The sequence below is a fragment of the Brassica rapa genome, chromosome A02 (genome assembly GCF_000309985.2).
Source record: "Brassica rapa cultivar Chiifu-401-42 chromosome A02, CAAS_Brap_v3.01, whole genome shotgun sequence".
Lineage (NCBI taxonomy): Eukaryota > Viridiplantae > Streptophyta > Magnoliopsida > Brassicales > Brassicaceae > Brassica > Brassica rapa.
In genome coordinates this window covers 12,076,644-12,097,520 of record NC_024796.2, presented here as the reverse complement: position 1 = coordinate 12,097,520, position 20,877 = coordinate 12,076,644, and the positions used below count along the sequence as shown (strand labels likewise).

At 33.2% G+C, this 20,877-nt stretch overlaps 3 protein-coding genes across 6 annotated transcripts; 1 reads left to right on the top strand and 2 right to left on the bottom strand.

Moving 5' to 3' along the window:
• Window positions 1-11: 11 nt before the first annotated feature.
• Window positions 12-6,948, bottom strand: LOC103852756 (protein NRT1/ PTR FAMILY 5.11-like). Of its 2 annotated transcripts, XM_009129654.3 has the most exons (4): window positions 2,008-6,948; window positions 1,712-1,929; window positions 960-1,474; window positions 12-827 (listed from the first exon to the last, which is right to left on the bottom strand). In XM_009129654.3, exons 1-4 carry the CDS (start codon window positions 2,105-2,107, stop codon window positions 62-64), a joined length of 1,599 nt encoding a protein of 532 aa, XP_009127902.1. In that variant the 5' UTR covers window positions 2,108-6,948; the 3' UTR covers window positions 12-61. The 2 variants fall into 2 exon arrangements, with proteins under 2 accessions (XP_009127902.1, XP_009127903.1); XM_009129655.2 differs by lacking the exon at window positions 2,008-6,948 and having other exon boundaries at window positions 960-1,504; window positions 1,712-1,857.
• A 6,565-nt stretch (window positions 6,949-13,513) lies between these two features.
• Window positions 13,514-17,732, top strand: LOC103852755 (O-acyltransferase WSD1). Of its 2 annotated transcripts, XM_009129653.2 has the most exons (7): window positions 13,514-14,586; window positions 14,759-15,328; window positions 15,427-15,493; window positions 15,591-15,685; window positions 15,777-15,986; window positions 16,084-16,221; window positions 16,493-17,732. In XM_009129653.2, exons 1-7 carry the CDS (start codon window positions 14,398-14,400, stop codon window positions 16,658-16,660), a joined length of 1,437 nt encoding a protein of 478 aa, XP_009127901.1. In that variant the 5' UTR covers window positions 13,514-14,397; the 3' UTR covers window positions 16,661-17,732. The 2 variants fall into 2 exon arrangements, with proteins under 2 accessions (XP_009127901.1, XP_033141848.1); XM_033285957.1 differs by having other exon boundaries at window positions 15,777-17,732.
• A 29-nt stretch (window positions 17,733-17,761) lies between these two features.
• LOC103852754 (protein NRT1/ PTR FAMILY 5.13) lies at window positions 17,762-20,623 on the bottom strand. 2 transcript variants are annotated; one of them, XM_009129652.3, is made up of 3 exons: window positions 19,754-20,623; window positions 19,448-19,676; window positions 17,762-19,189 (listed from the first exon to the last, which is right to left on the bottom strand). In XM_009129652.3, exons 1-3 carry the CDS (start codon window positions 19,777-19,779, stop codon window positions 17,960-17,962), a joined length of 1,485 nt encoding a protein of 494 aa, XP_009127900.1. In that variant the 5' UTR covers window positions 19,780-20,623; the 3' UTR covers window positions 17,762-17,959. The 2 variants fall into 2 exon arrangements, with proteins under 2 accessions (XP_009127900.1, XP_009127898.1); XM_009129650.3 differs by having other exon boundaries at window positions 19,448-19,665; window positions 19,754-20,615.
• Between the last annotated feature and the right edge of the window lie 254 nt (window positions 20,624-20,877).

Here is a 20,877-nt window from a genome sequence, read left to right as displayed (position 1 = left end):
GTCATGAAGCGGATATAAAAATGCAAAAATCCCACATAGTCAAGAAGACAAACCAGTGTTTTTAGAATGTGTTTGGTCTATTGTACACATACGACTTGGCGAACCACAAGTAAGAGGCTAAACCAATGGAACTAACACAAGCAAGTAGCCAGTAGAAGTAATCTAAATGAGCCTTGTTAAGGTCGTTATCGAACCAGCTCGTTTGACAAAGCTGGCTTGTGACTTTGTCGATGACTGATATCATGAAGCTGCTTAGGAAGTTGCCGACCCCGAATATGCTTAGATACAGAGCCATACCGACGCTCCTAAGCTCACTAGGGACTTGGTCGTAGAAAAACTCCTGTAAGCCAATCGTTAAGAACGCATACGAGACACCGTAGATAGCATATTGTGGAACCAACCACCACACGCTCATCATTGTTGTGATATCATCTTGAGCGGTTTGGAGCCTTTTGGTCTCGACAAAAGCGGCAACCACCATGGCAATATTGGAGAGAAACATGCCAGCGCCAATCCTCTGAAGCGTTGTGATTCCTAAAGGGTTTTGAGTAAATGATCTTGCGATCGGGACTAGTAGACGGTCGTAGATTGGGATGAAAACAACCATTGCTAGGCTTAAGACGCATTGGAGCGTAGCTGCGGGAACTAAAATTCCTGGTGAGATATATCTGTTCATGGTTGATCCTTGCTTTGTGAAGAAAGTAGGGATCTGTGAACATACAGTGGAGTAAACCAAGCAATTTATCCATATGGGAACAAGCTTTAGCACAGCTTTTGCGTCTTCAATTTCAGACAAATCACATGAAGCCGCCGCTCTGTCAAGGAACCTACCACAACGCCAAAGAGGAACAAAAAGTAACAATTTGTATATGTATCCCTAACCAAAATAGTATAAGCACAAACGTGGCCTCCAAGATTCTAAAGAAAGAAAAATTCAGAATCTCTGTTAATTAGGTTACCTAAATTGTTTGGAACTCTGGTGAGCCACGAGAAGTAGGGTCTCGTTCGGGTTAGCTATGTGTAAATCTGGTTGTCTTCTGTTCTTTACGGTTTCTATAAAAACACGAATAATTCTAGCAAAAGGGTTTTTGTTTCCTCCTCTCTCAGTAGTGAAACGGTAAGTCTTAGTTCCAAGGAGGAAGAGCAGCAGAGCAAGTAGCATGGAAGCACCTGGAATACCAAATCCTAAGGACCAGCTTAGATTCTCTTGGATGTAGTTAGAGATCAAGCGAGTTGTCAATATGCTAACACAGCTTCCAAACATCAACCAGTTGAAAAAAGAACTCTTTGCTTTCAACTCTTTTAGGTCATTTCCATCAAATTGATCAGCTCCAAATACCTTAATACAAGGGCTGAAACCTCCTTTTCCTATGGCTATAAGATACAGAGAGATGAAGAAGAGAGTCACTTGGAGTTGATTCGAATCTTTGGAGTGAGAAGGAATCATGGCTGAAAAAGACAGTAACCCAAGTCCCTGTTTGTTTTATTTTCACCAAAGCACCTTCTGTTAATGAATGAATAAAGTCACACATTGGTAATTGAAGAAATAATTAACTAATATATAAATAGTAACTATCAATCTACTTAACGCCAATAGTTTCAAGTTGGAAGTCATGATAAACCTGATTGTTATATCTTCTTGTAAGAAACAATAACAAACAAGATTATAATAGATGAGATAGGTTGAGATCGTACTGTATATACTACTTACCAAGATGTATAGAGAAGATGAGATTATGATGGTACGGAAACGGCCAAGAAACGAGTCAGCGACAAAGCTCCAGAGAAGTGGAAGAAACGCTTCCGTTCCACTCCAGGCGTTGATATTTGCTGCAGCTGCGGCCGTTGACTCTCCCAGTGGTCCTGTCAGGTACGTTATGAGGTTGGACGATATCCCGTAAGAGGCGAACTGCTCGGCCATTTCTACGACTACAAACACACAAAGAAACCTCTGATGAGAAGTTGGTGAGAGTGAGGGACTTAACTGAGCTTAGTTACTTTACTTACAGATGATGAGCCTTGCCGATTTCCATCCTCCAGAGGTGGATCTGACGGCTAGATTTCCCGGAGGAAGAGTATTTCCGAGCTCATCTCCGGCGATCAACATTGGGTTTTTTACTTTAGAGGTGCTGTGTTAAAAGAATATTATTTGCTTCTTGTGTTGTTTTTGTTTATGGCAAGGTGCTAAAACTTTGTACTATTGCATATGTGCTTTGTTTTATTGATTTTAACTATTAGAAAGTTGCTTTGTTTTATTGATTTCAAGTTGATTTAAACTAATATAAGTGATCCAGAAATGAGATCTGAAAATGATTTAAAAAGAGACTAGTGATCCAAAGTATCTTTCAAATGATGTAACACAAAAATATATTAAAAGTGAGACTTGGTTCAAGATGTTCGAGTTTAATGATATGTTAGTAACTGAATGTTAAAATTATATAGTTCCAATATATTAAATGTGTACATTGAGCATGTATACAATCACAATTATGGATTAAGTACAAATGTAACTCATAATTCTACATGTATGATGCATTTCGAACATCTTCTCTATTAAAAGAAAAAGAGAAGCACATATTGAAACTAACTTTAATTTCATGTGATATATTACAGAAAAAACCACTACGTTTTAACTAAAATTGAATACTGGTATTTTGGTCATTTGTTAATCCCTTAGAAATGCACATGTCCACCACTAACTACATATTTTATTATATTTAATCAACATCCTAATATAAGACCCGTGACTAATGAAATCAAAACACATCCTAATTAAGCCCGTGGTGATTCATTACTTAATAACTCTGGCTTGTTAGTGAAATGAGAATGATTAACTTGAAGGCAAAAGCTCAAATACGGTAAAGGCATCAGAGTTTGAGTCCCGACTACTGGAGAATTAACATTTTGGCAACGACAGAAACAGAAAACCGACACTAGTAACACGTGACTAGTCTAGATCACTTATGTTAAACCGATGTTCCTGTATAATTAAAAAAAATGAGAGTGTACCAAACCAAGCCAACTTACTAACTTTAATAGTAAATGATTATAACCGAGCACTCAGCCATTACCAACATTTACAATTTGTTTTATACATTCTCTTAGAGCATAGTGGAAATGCAATTCTTCAAACTTCATTCTCTGTTTGAATACATAGTTTCAAAATGCCTTTACGCCTTCATTTTAGCTACAAAAATATACACAAGTACAATTTTCAAATAGTAAAAGGAACCGGTGCTGGATAGACAAATGTCATTTCTGTGTACCAAACATATGATATACAAAAGCAAGGTGTGTTACAAATCTTATAATTGGTTCACCTTACGATGAGACCGATCCAACATATAGTGAAACCTCTATAAATTAATAATGTTGGAACTACACCGTAACTATAATTTTTATTGATTTATAGAGATATTAATTTATCGATATACTAATTAAATCAAAAATTCAATTTGGAACTATAAAATTATATTATTTTATAGAGATTTTTAGTGTATATTAATTTATAGATTATTAATTTAAAGAGGTTATACTGTATATTACAAGTTATTAAGTTGATATTCAACATGTATTAAGTTGATCAATGAATATCAGTAACCGTCAATGTCAAACCAAAAATCACAGATATACTAACTTTATGATCCACTTTTACAGTTAATTTACACAAAATCTGGCATTTTTCGAGTATATTCTTAATCTTGCACGTTCTTCGATTTACAGTTATCAAACAACAAAAATATAACATTTGTTTATAAATATTTAACCTTACTCTCTCATTGAATTTAAATATAAAAGTTATACTCTTAAAAATTACAAATTAAAATAATACATGCATGGATGCACGGGTCAAAGTCAAGTAGAATTTTGATCCAAATGTTCCGAGTGGTATTTGTATCCAATCCAAATTATCACTTATGTTATTTGTAAGAAATAATCAGATTTCAAAGATTTCTAAAATGACATCTCATGTATAATACTGTTCTAAATAAACAAAGTAAAAAATACATCTTCTGAGCTGTGCTTAATATTAAGTTATTACCTAGATTATAAAGTTGCTTTAGAGAGCATTATCATTTAATATTGACGTGACTTGTTTTTTTTTTTAACGTTTGATTAATTATGCTATTACAACGATGAGAAATATTACATAGACGATTCTACGGCCAATAATTTTACAATCATATGAGAACGCACGTCTGACTGCATCACACCGAGCCGCCTTATGAGATCCAAGTTCGATTATACGCCCTTGCACCATGCTGAAAACCTCTGGTAACCCATTTTCTCTATAATCTGCATAATTTGCGTTTTCTGGGGTTTGAATCCCAAACCTCTTAGTGTAGAAACATTAATAATTTTTTAGTCAAACCACTGGACTAAATGGGCTTCCACAACGTGACTTGGTTTAAGACCTTGATTTTTTATTTGTTGGTTGTGAAATAGCTTTTATTTTTATTTTCCTAAAAACCATTTCTCATCAATCATTTTTGAAAAATGAATTTCCCAAAACTTAGGAAAACTAGATTTTTGAAAAATTAAGCCGTTTCTAAATAAAAGCAAACTGATAAAATAACAAATACTCCTAATCATTAATGTTTATAGAAATAATTCTTTTAGCATCTAAAATATAACATGAAAACAATTCATACTAAAAATATTTGTTAGTTTATCAATAAAATTAACTTAATTTTTTAAAAATCAACTTCTTAGAATATATTGTGAATAATTCATATCTTATTGATAATTTTTTGTATTATTTAGAAATTGTTATTAGCTATTGTTTTAGTAATCTGAAATTTATTATAAATACTGAACAAAACCAAAAGTAAGTAAATCACCATTCCAAGTCTAAAAAATAACCAAAAATATACACTAAAATCCAAGTTGAAGACAAAACATAAACATACACTCAAACAATCAAATATGTTATTAAAAATGTAATATGTAAATCTAAATTCTGAAGTCCATTTCAATAAATGGATAAACTCAATACAGCAGGCAGCACAGAGAAGAATATGCTTTAAATGGTGTTTGGTCTCTTGTAGACATACGACTTCGCATAGAAAAACAGCTCACCGAACTTCGGTGACCGAAGAAAAAGACGCCGAGAGGAGATTTTTAATGTCATTGAGGAGGAAATTTTTCAGGCGCATGAGAAGTCTAAAGCAGAGTGAATATGTCAGACTATGGGCAACAGGGGATGACTCGTATAAAACAGAGTTTCAAGCAAAAGCCACTTGGCACCTCACTCGGACAGTACACACTAAGCTTGACTGGCATAGAGGTATTTGGTTTTCTTACAGTACACCAAAATATTCCTTTACAGCATAGATAGCAGTCCAAAACAGGCTCCCTGTAGTCTATGTCCTGAGCAGCTGGAAACTAAAAGGCATCTCTCCTTTACCTGCAGTTATTTAGAAGAAATATGAAAAAAAAAACTTGACTTAGAAGTTCTGTCATCGCATTACACAAATGTGTGGGAGGAGATAGTCCAACTTTTATTAGACCAAACACGAAGCAAGCAGCACTTGTTTCTCCTCATATATGTTTTCCAGGTCACATTGTCAACAGTATGGAATGCGAGAAACAGAAGAAGGCACGGCGAGAACCCAAACAATCCTTCTTTTTTGACCAAACTCATTGATAAGGTGGTCAGGAATAGGATCTCGAGCATGCGGATGATGGGAGATCGACAGTATGTCAGCCATAAAAACATGGTTTTCACTGAGATGAAAAGTGAATGTTTAGTTTTTTTTCTAAACATTAGGCAAAACTCTCAGCTCAGGTTACACACATTGTACAAGGATTTTTTTTCTTGAATAATTTAACATTAATTCCAAAAAAAAGTTATGATTGATTTCCTATTTGGAATTGCTTCATTTCCCAATACTGAATTATCAAATTTCATATCGATTCACTTTTTAGGTGACAAAAATTTTTTTGTTATTGAATAACATAACACACTAGTTTAACCATATAGTGTGTATAGTTTTTTTTTTTTTTGACGTCAAAAAGCTATTCTATTACTCAAACTTGAAGTGGTCTGGGTAACCAAACCGGAATAGAACAACCAACAAAGTGTAACTCTCTACGAAAAGATCTAGCAGTCTTGGCTAGAAAATCTGCTGTGTGATTTTGCGCCCGTGGAACGTAAGTGATGTTGAAGTCCGGGAAGCATATCTGTAATGTCTCTATTCTCTCCAATTCCGTCGCAAAGCTTGGCCACGCCTGAGGATCCTTAACCATAGCAATCAGTTCCTTACAGTCTGTCCCAAAGCTCTGGCAGGTCGAGTGCTGCAGCATACTCTCCATCGCCCACCGCAGTGCTTCTACCTCCGAATGCAAGGCTGATTCACGTCGAGGGAAATTTTTTATCCCCATAAGCTGACTATTCCCAGAGCTATCCATCAATGTCCATCCACATCCACTAAAGTTAGCTGAAAGTGTCCAAGAACCATCTAATAAACAAATATTTCCCAAGCATACGGCTTGGGGTTCCTCATTTATAGTGTCTTGTGATACTGTTTGTACCACTTCATTAGCTTCAAACCATGCATGGCATTCACTTTCAGCATGTCTAATTAGTTCCAGAGGATCTCTATCTATTCCCCTGAAGAGTTTTTCATTCCTAGCCTTCCAAATGTACCATATTATCCAGGGATAAGGATCCCTGTCTTGCTCTGGCTCCATGATACTATTTTTCCTCCAGAATAGATAATCCATGTTTGTGTAGACGCTCGATACCGGAAAAATATTTGGGCACGTCGGAGTTGAAGATAAAGACCATACTTGACGGGCTGGTGGGCATTCAAAGATTGCATGTGTGACAGTCTCCTCTGCTTCTCCACATCTTGGACAGTAATTGTCACACCTCATATTGCGTCTAACTAAATTCCTCGTTACTGCCACATGACCAGTTAACAACTGCCACATAAGATGACATATCTTCGAAGGGGCCTTCAATTTCCATGCAAAGGCCTGGAGCTTTGTAATACTTGGCTCCAAAATTTCCTTCTCCTCTGTTAACTTTAATAAATTCTGCGCCCGTGATTCTTTCTGATAGTGTGTATAGTTAATGATACATTAGTATCATCTAAATATGTGGTTATATGCTAATATATATATATATATACCTGGTGTAGGTGTCAATCATTCTTTTAGCAAAATTCATTTCGTTTGCGTTTGATTTGGTATTTATCAAAATATGTTAATTATGAAAACCTGAAAAAATATTTATATTTTTGTAGTGGCCTAATATCAACACAAGGTTGTGAACCATAAACTTCACACAATACAACTCGCCATCTGCCAACAAAAGCTGTAAAATCGACACCCGTCCACACGGCGAGATATATATAAGATCTAGAAATGAACAAGAATGCGCAAAACCCCACGGCGCTAATAACCACAAGTAACCAGTAAAAAGTAATCGAGATGTGCTCTGTTCAGAGAACTGTTGAACGAGCTGTTTCCACCGTCTCCTCCAGTGACCAAACCAATCACAAAGATAAGTAAGCTGCTCAACAAGCTTCCTACCCCTAATGAACTTAAGTAAAGCGCAAGACGGATACTTCTCAGCCCGGTAGGATCTTGCTGAGCATCATGAGAATGACTTATGTGTTGGAGGATCGAACTTTGATTGTTCTCTCTTACCAGTTTCCGGATTGGGTCATGGGCCCATTAGGCAGGAAGACACCACCAATTACTGTGACAACAACATCAGACATACCTATCCTGCTGAGTGTCCGGGAATGATTCAGAAAGCTAACCCTGGCTGTGACCACCGGAGCTCATTCCGTTGCTAAGACCATCATTAACCACAGTCTCTTAACTGGGATTCTTAGCTTCAGATAAGAGACGGTTCTTTATTTTTTTTAGATTTTAATTAAGAAAAGTTAAGAACCGTCTATTAAATAAGAGATATAAGAGCCGTTTCTTAGCCGAAAAGTATGTAAAAAAACAAAAAGTGTCAAATCATGAGTTAACAACCATGACTAAGAGACCGGGGTTAATGATGTCCTAAGTACAACTTCAATCGTCGAGACAATTTATTGTCGAGCGAAGAGCTTTTGTAGTTATGGATTCCCGATAGAAATCAATTTTTTTTGTTTCGCCGGGAATCCGTTTGAAATTTCTAATGTATTCCTGACAAAATTATATATATATATATATATTTCCATCAACAACATCGGGAATTTCGACAGATTCTTGATGAATATAATTTCTTTTGTTTTCATTGCGAATTCGTCAAGAATTCGGGATTCCCAATGGAAGTCAATTTTTTTGTTTCCATCGGGAGTACGTTTGTTCGGGAATTTCTGATGGAGTCTGGACAAGAGTCAATTTTTTGTTGCCGTCGAGAATCTGTCCGGAATTTCTGACGAATTTCTTATGAAAGTCAATTTTTTCTATCTGAAACTCGTTGGGAATTTTCGACGAATTTCCGGCGGAAGTCAGTTTTTTGGTTTTGTCATGATTTTTTTCCGTCAGGAATCACTTTATTTTCTTGTAGTGATAACTATCGATCTAGTATTATTAATGTAAAATTTATTTTTAATTATATAATAAATTATAAATTATAATTATTAAGGGTTTCATTGATTTTAAGAGCTCTAACTTTTAACGTGAGAGATTGAATGCAAAATATCACTTCAAAAATAATAGTATAGATATAAACATATTTATGTATATATATATATATGTATATTGTAGTTTTTATAATTTAGTAATTATTATTTTAATTTTTTTGTAATAGTCACGTTTTAGCTATGAACAAAATTGTGACTACACATTAATTTAGTCACATTTTTTTGTGTGTCTATTTCTTGACTAAATTAGTCATGAATTATACGTGAGGTGACTAGTTTAGTCACAAAAAAATCACAAGGAAAAGTTATCACGATCGTATAAACACGTTTATTCGTGACTTTTCGTGGCTATATCAACATCTAGTCAGGGAATAACTACTTTAGCACGTAAATTTATGTAACTATAGGGGATGATTGGTTGGGGCTGTAGATGTTTTGGACAGCCAAAATTTAGTCTATAGCTATATATCTCAACCAATCGAGCTTTGCTTTCCTTAAAAAAACTCACAGCAAAAAAATCTCTGCAAAATCAAAATATAGCTGTAGAGAACTTTATTTCGAGAGCAAAAAATTAGTGCTTTAGAAATCTACAGCAAGGAAAGCTACAGCAAATAAATCTACAGATTAAATTCTATAGCAAAAAATATAAAGCTACAGCACTTACCAATCATCCCCTATAGCGATTATTTCTACTAGTGTATGTCTCTAATATAACATCTGGCCTAGACATCTGGTCCTGTCACAAAATAGTAGTATATAAACGTGTGTAATATAGTGTGTGCGGTAAATACAATTCTTACCTATCTATCTCTCATCATATTATCAATACCCATAAAGACATAAAGTAAAGATGTACGAAAATCAACCCCTTGTCGAAGGTGTGTGCGGTGATAGCTTGGCTGGCGGTGGAGGATATACTCCTGTCAAGTGTCAAGTCCGGCTAGTCTGCTTTTCATGAGTTGTTGTAGGTCACAAAAATCGTGGCAAGTAACATGAACTTATTAATGAGACTGAGCTTTGCAACCCATAATAATTCGTATCGATTTTTGGAGCTGAACCACAAAGGAGACATAAGGCGGGATATCTAAACGCAGCTTGGGACTTGGGAGACGATCACGCGGATTAGATATATAGAATTCACGCGTATTAAGTTTATGATGGCTGTGGAAGTCTCATTGGTAGTTTGACTAAGAGTTTATTAATGTTTACACAAAAAAATTTGGATTTCAAATCAAAAAAAAAATCAGAATTATGTAAATTAAGAGAGAAAAAACTTACAAAAAATCTTGAGCATAACTCAAAAAGTAGCATAATTGTAATAGCATAATATTTATCCAGCGCTTAAAAAAAAACTAACGGTGGTTTTTCCAAATGTAGAGATTAGGATTATGCTCCAATAATTAAATATTATTTGTTGAGGAATACTAATTACTAAACGTGTGAGTTTGAGTTAGTGATTGCTTGAAGTACATTTATTTTGATGAAAGCTTTTTAACAAAGGCTTTTTAATTGAATACAACTTTATATTTATTACAAAAATCATAATTATATATAGGTGTTAATGTGAAAGCCCAATGATTATATATATGCGTTAATGTGAAAGCTCCATTGGTCCAATGGTCAATGGTTCATTAATGCTTCTACATCAAGAGATCTGAATTTCAGTTCCCTGAAAATACAGAATTATGTTAATTAAAAAAAAAACTAACGAAACATCTGCAGTATGGCGTAAGGAGTACCGGCAAGCGTGGATCCTATAAAACGGTTCAGGTGATGCAGTCAGACGTGAATCCTCATACGGCAGATAGAATTGTCGGATGTAGAATCGTTTGTAATATTTTTCATAGTTGTAATAATATAATTATCCAATGTTAAAAAAATATAAGTGTCAATGTCATCTTATATTTATTTTCTCGTCTTTATAAACCTAATTATACCTTTAATTATCTTTATATATATAGACAACAAGTGTTTATGTTATCAACCACAAAAAATGTTCGTATAATTAGTATTGGTATCCGTTTGATTTGTGAAAAATTCATATTTATCACCAAGTGATTGTTGGTTTAATGTTGGTTCCTAAGAGCACCTTCATTAAATGGTTTTTGTTAAAATATTTTTAATTAAAATATTTCAAAAATATTTTGTTATGAAAAGTTAAGAAGATGAAATGTTGAGATACAAGTTCTGAGTAAGAACCTTTGAGATCATTTCTAGAAACTCACACAAAAAATGTCAGCCTGTAAGAGCATGGATTAACCTGAATTCTTAATTTGGAGTTCTTAACTCATCATTTGACATTTTTTTTTATACTTTTCGGTTAAGAACCGGCTTTTATACTTCTTATTTAAGAGACAGTTCTTAGCTTTTCTTAATTAAAAGCTATAAAACGGTTTTTAGCCGAAGCTAAGAACCCCACCTTAAGAGCTCGGGTTTAAGTATTTCATTTTTTTTTAAATTTAACTTTGTTAGTTAATAAAACCAACGTTAAAATAATACTACGTTATGGTTTAGATACTCGATTACAGGCTCTGACCATAGGTTGCTTAAAACTCGCCAAAAGTATGTTTCTGGATCTCTAATTCATTTTTCTCGGATTGCACACCTTTTGACAATAACCCCTTCCCTACTTTGCTGGTAATTCTACAGTGTCCAGAATCAGACATGTTGCGTCAATTTTATAAATTGTAATATATAAAATGTACTATTGTTTAGAAAGAAAAATACACATATAGTTCGTGAACACACATTTAAAACGTTTTTGTTAGAACTCCAGTCGTGTTTCTTTGGCAGAAGAAAAGTATCGTGAATTTAATTCCCACCAAGCATCTATATCGTATTTTTTTATTTCTTTTCTAATTGATCGATATCATACTCGGTTGGTTGAGAGTTCTCATGGACCTCGGGTCAAGAATTTAGGCTACGTTTGCGAGATAACCATACTACAGGTTCTAGTTTTTGGCCTGAAATTATGTATAAAGGTTTTGGTTCATAAACTCTTGGTAAGAAAATATTTGGAAAACGAAAGAGAAAAAAAAATCAATTCCTGAAAATGAAAAAAAAAATCAATTCATGATCGTCCTGAAAAAACCAAGCTTGGGATAAAATCCTATTTTATTTTTTTACTGCAAACTTCGTTCATATAAGACTAGAAGTGGTGTCTTTTCTTATTTGTAAGAACTCTTGCTCGCCCTCCTCGGGCTCGGATGAGACATGCATGTTACATCAACCATAGAAAGCACGTCGTACCATTCTTATTTATAAGAAAATATAGTACTGTACTACACATAGATATATACACTGTTCATGAGCATGCACAGATTAATTATCATTTTGTGGAAATTTCAGTCGTTCTTTTCTTTGATTTGCGGAAAAAAGTAGTTTGCCAATTTAATTCGGATCATTTAGATGTTTAGAAAATTATAAAAAAAATAAGTGACTTATGCCATTCCAACGTAAAACCATGATCTGATATTATTGCATGACAAGAGAAAATGATATTCTTTGATTTACGATCATTTTTTTTTTGAACAGTGGCTTATCATGATTTTCTTCGACACAAACTATTGATTATTAGACCGAAAATTGAGATCCTATTTTCTATTGCATAATCATATTCATGCCAAATAATGTTCTAACTAGGATAAGACTTGCGTCTTGCGCATGGTAAAATTTATATAAAATTTATTTAAGAAATATCGTATGGAAAAATAAAATTTATATTCTTGATCGAATTAATATTTTTGGTACTTAAACAATTTTAATTTTTTTTAATTACAGAATTTGTTTACTGATGAGTTGATTCCATTTTTAAAAATATTTTAGGTCAAAAAATAATTTATTGCATAAGAGTCTAACGTTTAAGCCGAAGAATCTCAAGTCTACTATGTGGTTACAATGAAACTGTGTCAGCTTGGTGTTATATCATTATTTACCTTTTTAAAAGTTAATTATGGTTAAGAGAAATATATGTTCACGTGCCAATAGTATCTATCTTCAATATTTTTTTCTTTTTGTGTCATTTTTTTTATTTTGATTATTGCTCGATATAAATATTAAATTTTGAGTTTATTCTCATTTCGTTTCTTTTTGGCATGAGATTTAAAAATTGTTTAGGATTTAAAATTATTAAAAAGATATATACTTAGTCTAAGATCCGCGCCTTGTGCAGAAGAAATATTTTATATTTATTACTTTTATGTATTTTTGCATATTATGAAATAATAAAATAATAATTATATATCAAATAACTACGAAATAAATTCCTATTATGTAATAAATTGTTGTACACATATAAATCAAACGATCACTCTTATAAATTTTCAATTTTAGGGTAAATAAATCAAAGTAATTAATTATATATCGTATATGATATATAATTAAATTTAAATGTTATTAACATAAATATATAGTATACTTTTAATATGGATATTTATTAAATGAGGTTTCTACTCATATGATTATATGATTCTTTGCATATTTGTGTAACAATATTTAACACTAACGATTTTTTTAATGTGGAATGTTTACTGATTTCAATAATTTATAATCATTTAAAAAAACAATGAAGATTTTAAAATTAAAATATTAACTTTTCAATATATGTTCAATGCAAATATCACAATATAAGTATGTATTTTCATATGATGTATAATTTAATTTAAACGATTTGAAATATATATTAACATAAACACCTATTAAATAAAATTATTTATTCATATAATTTTATAATCATTGTATTTTATTATAGAAATAAAATTAAACTTTCATCACAAAAATTTATGTGAGACTTTTAACAGTTTTAGCAATTTATACTCGTTTTGAAAAATTCAAAATAAAACATATACAAAAAATATAAATTTTTATTATATGATTAATGTAATCGTGCAATTTATTTTAATAATAAATAATTAAACAAAAATGATAAAAAGTAATTAGATTGTTAGACATCTTTATTATTTAAAATTATTACTTGTCATATATATCTTAATCACATTAGGTAATTCTGTATGCTTTATTTAAGGAAATAATATATAATAAATTTCAATTTGATAAATAAATAATTCATAATGAACATACTATATAATATAACATTCTCTAGCAATTTAATTTTGGACTAACAAAATTCTCAATTGATTCTCAAGCCGCAATGTAAGCAAAATTGATATTCTAATTAAATGACACTTAAGCACGACTCATTTTTAGTTATAACTTTTTAAATGTTTCTCAATTAATATATAGTAGATTTTTCGAGACAGTTATTAATGACTGAAGATTACAATAGAAAATGCAGTATAACGTCCTATATAAAATACTACGTGACATAAATTAATAATTTAAAAAAAAATTAAGTTCTGATCCAATTATTTTTTAGAGTAATATATCTATATAACTTAATAAAATATCACGATGTCGATGTTATTTAATTATAGAGCCTGTGTCTGTCTATAAAATGGATATAAATTTTGACATTTGCACCAAAAAGTGGTATATGTAGCAATGAAGTGTTACGCTAAAAGTCACGGTTGATGATTTTTGTGTTGTTAGTGTAAATACATCTTTTATAAAATTAAAACAAAATAATGACCAAAATATCGTTTTCTATGAAAACTCATGATAAAAATTATTCACAGACGATATACAAAATTTCGAGAGAATTTAAACGTTTTTATAAAGCTTAATATATAATATTGAACTGTTCAACGCCTTGAAATATTGATAGCTACGTGAGGCTTAGCATGTGTATATAAATCAACCATGCACTTTATGAAATTATTCATATAAACAGCCAAAAAAAAAAGAAGATATGGCAATTGAGAAGCAAGTGATTGTTGGAGAGATACCGGTCAGCCCGTTTTCACGGCTGTTCAGCATGCCAGGCCTCGATTGCTTCAACATAGTCACCATTGGATTCAAAAACGAGGCCAGTCCATCAGCCTTTATAGAAGGCTTGAAGAATACTTTGCTCAACCATCCACGCTTCTCTTGCATACTAGTAATAACTCCATCCGCGACAGATAGATTTATAGATTTATTTTTGTTCCATATATATAACACATACGTCCATATTGATTAATATTTTTTTTTGCAACGATATTTGTGCGGGACTTTTTTTTTTCCTTTTTTGCGCGGGACTTAAACATATTTGTTTATGTACAACTTTGTAGGAGACAGGTTCTGGTGAACACAAACCAAGATGGATTCCCACAAACGTAAACGTTAAAGATCATGTAGTTGTTCCGAATATAGATCCCACGATTGAAAACCCTGATCAATTTCTAGAGGATTATACATCAAATATGGTTTTTTCACCAATTGATGTGTGTAAACCGTTATGGGAGATACACATACTCAATATTAAAACATCAGATGCAGAATCTCTCCTTGTGGCGAGATTTCATCACTCCTTGGGTGATGGGATGTCACTTATGTCTCTTTTACTCGCTTGTAGTCGAAAAACAAGTGACCCAGGGGCATTACCCACTTTGGTTGCTCAAAAAAAGAGCAAAGTAACCAATGTTGTTTGGTGGTCGTTGGTTTCTCGTTTGTGGTTAATAATAAAACTAATGTTCAACACTGTTGTTGAAGTTTTCAAGTTTCTGCTCATTCTATGCTCCGTCCGTGACAACGCAACTCCTCTAATGGAGAAACCAAGGGCTACACTTACCCCTAACAAGTTCATTCACAGAGTCATTAGTTTGGACGATGTGAAAGTCGTGAAGAACGCAATGAATATGGTATGTTGATTGTTTTTTTTTTCTTTTTTTTTTTGTTAATTATACTTACTAATTGACTAAAACATGAGCGCAAAATTTTTCTGTCCTCACTTAATTAGACTGTGAATGATGTTATTCTTGGAATGGTGCAAGCTGGTCTTTCACGATATCTGAGTCAAAAATACGGTAAACCATTTATTTAATTTATAATTTATAATATTATCGCAAGTTGTATTTATTAACGTTTAATCTTAAATTGCTTGCCATGGTCTTTTTCAAACAGACTCGGAAACAAATCCGAAGTTAAAGAAATCTCTAGAAAATATATGTCTTCGTGGTGTTGTATTCTTTAACCTAAGATCAAATAAGAAAATCGAGGTGCAAATTAAAAACATTTTGAAAACTTTCTAAGATATATATATATTATCACCTCAACGCCCTAATTAATTTTGCCTTGTCATATAAATAGGATCTTGCTAAAATGATGGAGAAAGGTTCGACGTCAAGATGGGGAAACTCAATCGGTTATGTTATGATTCCGCTATGGATGAAATCTGAAAATGATATATTTGAATACATCCGACGATCTAAAACTATTATGGATCGAAAAAAACTCTCTCTCGAACCTCTATTTTCCTATACGTTGTTCAAATTGACTGTGGAAGTTTTTGGATATAAGGTGAGTTTGTATATCATTCTTATTTCGATCATGTTTGATATATTATATGTGATGGTAAATTCAAACGGATTCATTTGGACGTGTGGGTGGATAACAGGCACTAAGAACTCTTGCAATGAGAATTTTTGGTCGCTCAACAGTCGTATTGTCAAATGTTGCCGGTCCGACCGAAGAAATAAGCCTTTTCGACCACCAAATATCTTATGTTGCCGCAAGTATATCTGGTTTTCCACAGGTATGACCCAAAAGGCAAATAATATATCCTTGATTTATTTTGCAAGTCTAGTAATTCTAAAATGGTCAAAAAGAAAAAAGAACGGATGTTAAACTAAATTTAAATAAAAAATGTTTTAAGAAATGACTGCAACTTGAGCTTAAAAGTTATTATAAAGTGATATTTATTTGGATGTTTAGTTATGTTTTCTGTAAGTTACCATTAATTGGGTTCGAACGAGAATGAAACCGCACATATAGACAAAACTAACACTGTGTTTTTATTGGACAAGGCGCTCATTGTCCACATAACAAGCTATGTAAACAAAGCTATCATCAATCTTGGAGTTGATCTCGACGTAATTCCAGACCCTCATCACCTTTGTGATCACATAGTCGAAGCTCTTCAGATTATGAAATCAGCTGTCGAAGAAGAAATTTCTGCCGATTTGGGCGTTTGAAACGAAATGTCTGATAATGCTTTTTGCGACAGTAAAAGTTCGACGTAGACATCTAAACGAACCTAGTCACAAAAAAGTCGCATCAGTTCTTCATTTCCTATGATACGAGTGTTTTCTATGTATAACTATTTAGTCTATTTTCCATTCATGTGTTATTTATAGCCGAACATTTATCATACCTTGCCATCTTATCTACGAGTGGGTGTAATATCTATTTCTACAGTTTGTATATTGATTATATGGATGAATAACTTACAATTCATTATACTCGTATTTATAGTTTTAAAATTCAGTATTCTAATTTTCCATTTAGAGTAAATTTTTGAATAATTCTTGGGTTCACCATTTAAGGTGAATGTCTAGGTTCACCACAGTCATAATAGTCAATATCATGTATGTTTTTGAAAAAAAAGTAACAGTAATTACTGAAAAGGAAATATTTTTTTTTAATGTTGTTAACGCCGTGAGTAAAACCCTAAGCTCTAATCCTAGACACTAAACTCTAAACTCTACACCCTTAAATAAATTCTATATTCTTGGATAGATCATAAATCTTTGGATAAATCATGAATCTTTGGATAAATTCTAAATCATAGGATAACTTCTACACCTTAGAGTAAACCCTAATAAGTGAATTTTAGGGTTTAGGACTTACTCAAGGGTTTAAAATTTATCAAAGAGTTTAAGATTTTTTCAAGAGTTTAGAGTTTAATGTTTATGATTTTTCCAAACGTTTAAGGTTTAATGTTTAGGATTTAAAGAATTGGTAATTACTATTATTTTTTATTTTTATTTTATTTTTTGATTTCAAAAACTGACAAATTTTTATTGGTTATTAGTAAATCTAGAAATTAACTCAAAGGAGCGAATCCAAGAATAACCAAAATATATTATCTATTAATGACATTTTTCCTAATCCTCCGGATATCAATCTTGATAACAAAGCAATCCGCCTTGTGTCTATGATGGTCACTTCGTTCGGCCCAACGAATTTCACACTTTAGTAATGCACTGAGATTTAAGTTAATTTCAGAATCAACTCTTATCATTAAGGAATCGATACAAAAAAAAACAGAAAAAAGAAAGTCAAGCTGAAACAGATCAGAAAAGAAAACACGAATAGAAGCTTTCTTTTTAGTTTGTCAAATTCACAAGGGACAATTTGCTCGATAACTATGTTGAGATATACAGTTAAACATACAGCCATGCATTGTGTAAGTTCTATGCATTCTTGTTGTATATTTTTGCGTTTGAAACAATCTTATTATGGTCGCCATCTACCAAGAAAAGCTGTACAACCTACACTCCATCCACACGGCGATATATATACGATCTAGAAATGATCAAGAAAGCAAAGAACCCTAAGGCGCTAATAGCCACAAGTAACCAGTAGAAATAATCGAGATGTGCTCTGTTCAGATTACTATTGAACCAGCTGTTTCCACCATCTCCTCCCGTGGCCAAGCCAATCACAGAGATGAGTAAGCTACTCAACAAGCTTCCCACTCCTAATGTACTTAAGTAAAGTGCGAGACCGATACTTCTCAGCTCTGTAGGGACTTGGCTGTAGAAGAACTCTTGCATTCCCACTATTGTGAATACTTCAGCCAATGCCAGCATCAGATACTGAGGGAGTAGCCAACATATCGACATTGGAACAGTTGTTTCCGGTTGGTCTATAAGCCCGTATGCTTTTGCTGTCTCGAGCCGCTTTGACTCAACCATAGCTGCAACCACCATAGTGAGAGATGACAGTACCATTCCGGTTCCAATTCTTTTGAGCATTGTGATGCCACAAGGATCTTTGGTTATGTACCTGGAGACTGGCACCAAAACGCGGTCGTAGATGGGTACACAGATTACAATTAAGAAACCCATAAGGACCTGAAGAGAAGCAGGAGGAATCTTAACACCGGGAACTATAGTTCTTTCCATCGTAACGCCTTGCTTTGTGAAGAAAGTCATGTATTGCGCGTAAGGTATAGCGTAGGTGAGAGTTGTAAGCCACACTGGGATAAGCCTAACAAGAGCTGTGGCATCTTCTACATCACTAGCACGGCATGCACTTGGAGCAAGCAAGGCTCTACCTATCCTGGTAAAAGGGTTTGTTTCATCTTCATGTCTTCTTCTAACGTACCTGTACTTCCTTCTCCCAAGCACAAACAGAACAAGAGATACCACCATGAATACACAAGGTATCCCAAACCCAAGTGCCCAGCTGACAGCTTCCTGAATGTAAACAACCACTAGAATCGCTAGGGAGACCCCTGCACACATGCTAAGGTACCACCAGTTGAAGAAAGAGCTTCTCTCAAGTCTCTCTTTCGGGTCTTTCTCATCAAACTGGTCTGCCCCAAACGCTTGAACACAAGGCTTATGCCCACTTTGTCCAATAGCCACCAGATACAGAGAGAAGAAAAAGAGTAGATTCAGCAATGAAGATGGTGAAGAAGACGCCACACTAGCAATATGTTCACTTGGTGTACTAATAGGAACCAGACACGTAGATAAAGTCAAAAGTGCCAGCCCCTGACATTGAAGTCAACTCCAGTCAGTGTCTATTTCTCAACTTTTGATCACTTAAGCATATCTAAGTTTAGATATGATTTTAAAGACAATACCATAACAAAACATTAAAGCCCTTTTGATCGAAAAAAAAATGAAAACATTAAGCCCTAAAGACAGAACGATAACAAAACACTAAGACATAATCTAAACACAACTGAAGTGATCACTTAGCATATAGACAAGTATTGAGACATAATCTAAACTCGAGAAGAGACCAACCAGTACGTAGACAAGAGAAGCGATGATAATTGTTCGGTACCGACCAAGAAAAGCGTCAGCGACAAAAGCTCCCAGAACAGGGAGAAGACATGAGATTCCCGACCAAGCGTTGACGTTAGAAGCGGCGACAGCAGTAGATAGACCAAGTGGCCCAGTCAAGTAGTTTATGAGGTTTGATGCGATTCCATAGTAAGCGAACCTCTCCGCTACTTCCACACCTGAAAATATACTGAGAAATTCATAAACAGGTGGAGAGATATATAAAAGGGAACAGAGCACTCTGCGATCTTGTTTTGGTTTCTTTACCGATTATGAACCAGGCGGCACTCCATCTACCGGTACTGGATCTTCCGGCGGGAAGTTCGCCGTGGTCAACGGCGTCTGTCACGTATTCTTCTAGAAGAGGAGTTTCGGCTGTAGAGGTCATTTCTCTACGGAGCTGGGAAAACAACAAAAGGCAGATGATGCTCTAGAGATAATCATGTAGACTTTTGACGTCATCTGATTATGATTATGTGGGGTGTGTTTGGTTCCTCTTCGGTTTAAAAATCTTTGTACTAATTTCAAAAAATTTTATTTGGGTTTAATTTATTTGGATTAGTTCGATTAACAATTTTTAGATTTTGATATATTTTACAATTTTATCTAAAAAGGCTAATTGGATTTGAGAAAATTTAAATCTACTCTATTAGTTTAGAGTCCTACTTTTTTATCTACTTAAAAAGTTATCATTTAAATTTGTATGTATTTATGTTTCTCTAGAACTAAATAGAACATCCCTTATAATTAGGATGAAAAATTCGACAATTCAATGTCATTAATCACTTTGAAAAGCATATCAGATTACAGAATCAGTTAGCTATTTATAATTTTTTATAGGTTACAGAATCAACTTTTCCAAAATAAATTGAAGTATTTTAAAAACCGATACAGAAGAGAAAAAAACTCAGAGAATCAATAAAATGTCACTAAGTCAATAGCTGTGGGCTTGGGCTGATCATTTAGGATCAAGACGACTTTTCGGCTGTTAACTCTATCAAATTTTCTAGCAAATACCCGGTTTTGAAACATTTACTTTTAGTGGGTTGGAATCTTGGGCTTTTTTAATAGTGTAAATTATCATTCCATGTGTTTCAGTTTATTTGATACTAAGTGTTTTGTCCGCACATGCGGACTAAATACTTATTAGTTTATAATTTATTAATTCAAAAATCAGTATATACTGATATATATATATATATATATATATATATATATATATATATATATATATATTTATTTATTTATTTTTATTATTCTATTAAATTTTTAAAACACTAACATATTAAAAATATTTTATAAATATCCTGATTCAAATGTGTTTTCTCAATTAATTTTAACTATATTTCTTTTTACATCTTAACCACAGCGAAGATATGGTCAGTTAGCTA

What these genes read in the sequence shown, in the direction of transcription:
- LOC103852754 (XM_009129650.3), bottom strand. Translation starts at nt 19,874, where the DNA reads ATGACCTCTACAGCCGAAACTCCTCTTCTAGAAGAATACGTGACAGAC. An exon ending in TGCCGCCTGGTTCATAATCG is followed by an intron (nt 19,666 to 19,753) that starts GTAAAGAAACCA and finishes GTATATTTTCAG; the next exon opens with GTGTGGAAGTAGCGGAGAGG. An exon ending in CTTCTCTTGTCTACGTACTG is followed by an intron (nt 19,190 to 19,447) that starts GTTGGTCTCTTC and finishes CTTCAATGTCAG; the next exon opens with GGGCTGGCACTTTTGACTTT.
- LOC103852756 (XM_009129654.3), bottom strand. Translation starts at nt 2,107, where the DNA reads ATGTTGATCGCCGGAGATGAGCTCGGAAATACTCTTCCTCCGGGAAAT. An exon ending in ATCGGCAAGGCTCATCATCT is followed by an intron (nt 1,930 to 2,007) that starts GTAAGTAAAGTA and finishes GTGTGTTTGTAG; the next exon opens with TCGTAGAAATGGCCGAGCAG. An exon ending in CATCTTCTCTATACATCTTG is followed by an intron (nt 1,475 to 1,711) that starts GTAAGTAGTATA and finishes TAAAACAAACAG; the next exon opens with GGACTTGGGTTACTGTCTTT.
- LOC103852755 (XM_033285957.1), top strand. Translation starts at nt 14,398, where the DNA reads ATGGCAATTGAGAAGCAAGTGATTGTTGGAGAGATACCGGTCAGCCCG. An exon ending in ATATCTGAGTCAAAAATACG is followed by an intron (nt 15,494 to 15,590) that starts GTAAACCATTTA and finishes TTTTTCAAACAG; the next exon opens with ACTCGGAAACAAATCCGAAG. An exon ending in GATCAAATAAGAAAATCGAG is followed by an intron (nt 15,686 to 15,776) that starts GTGCAAATTAAA and finishes TCATATAAATAG; the next exon opens with GATCTTGCTAAAATGATGGA.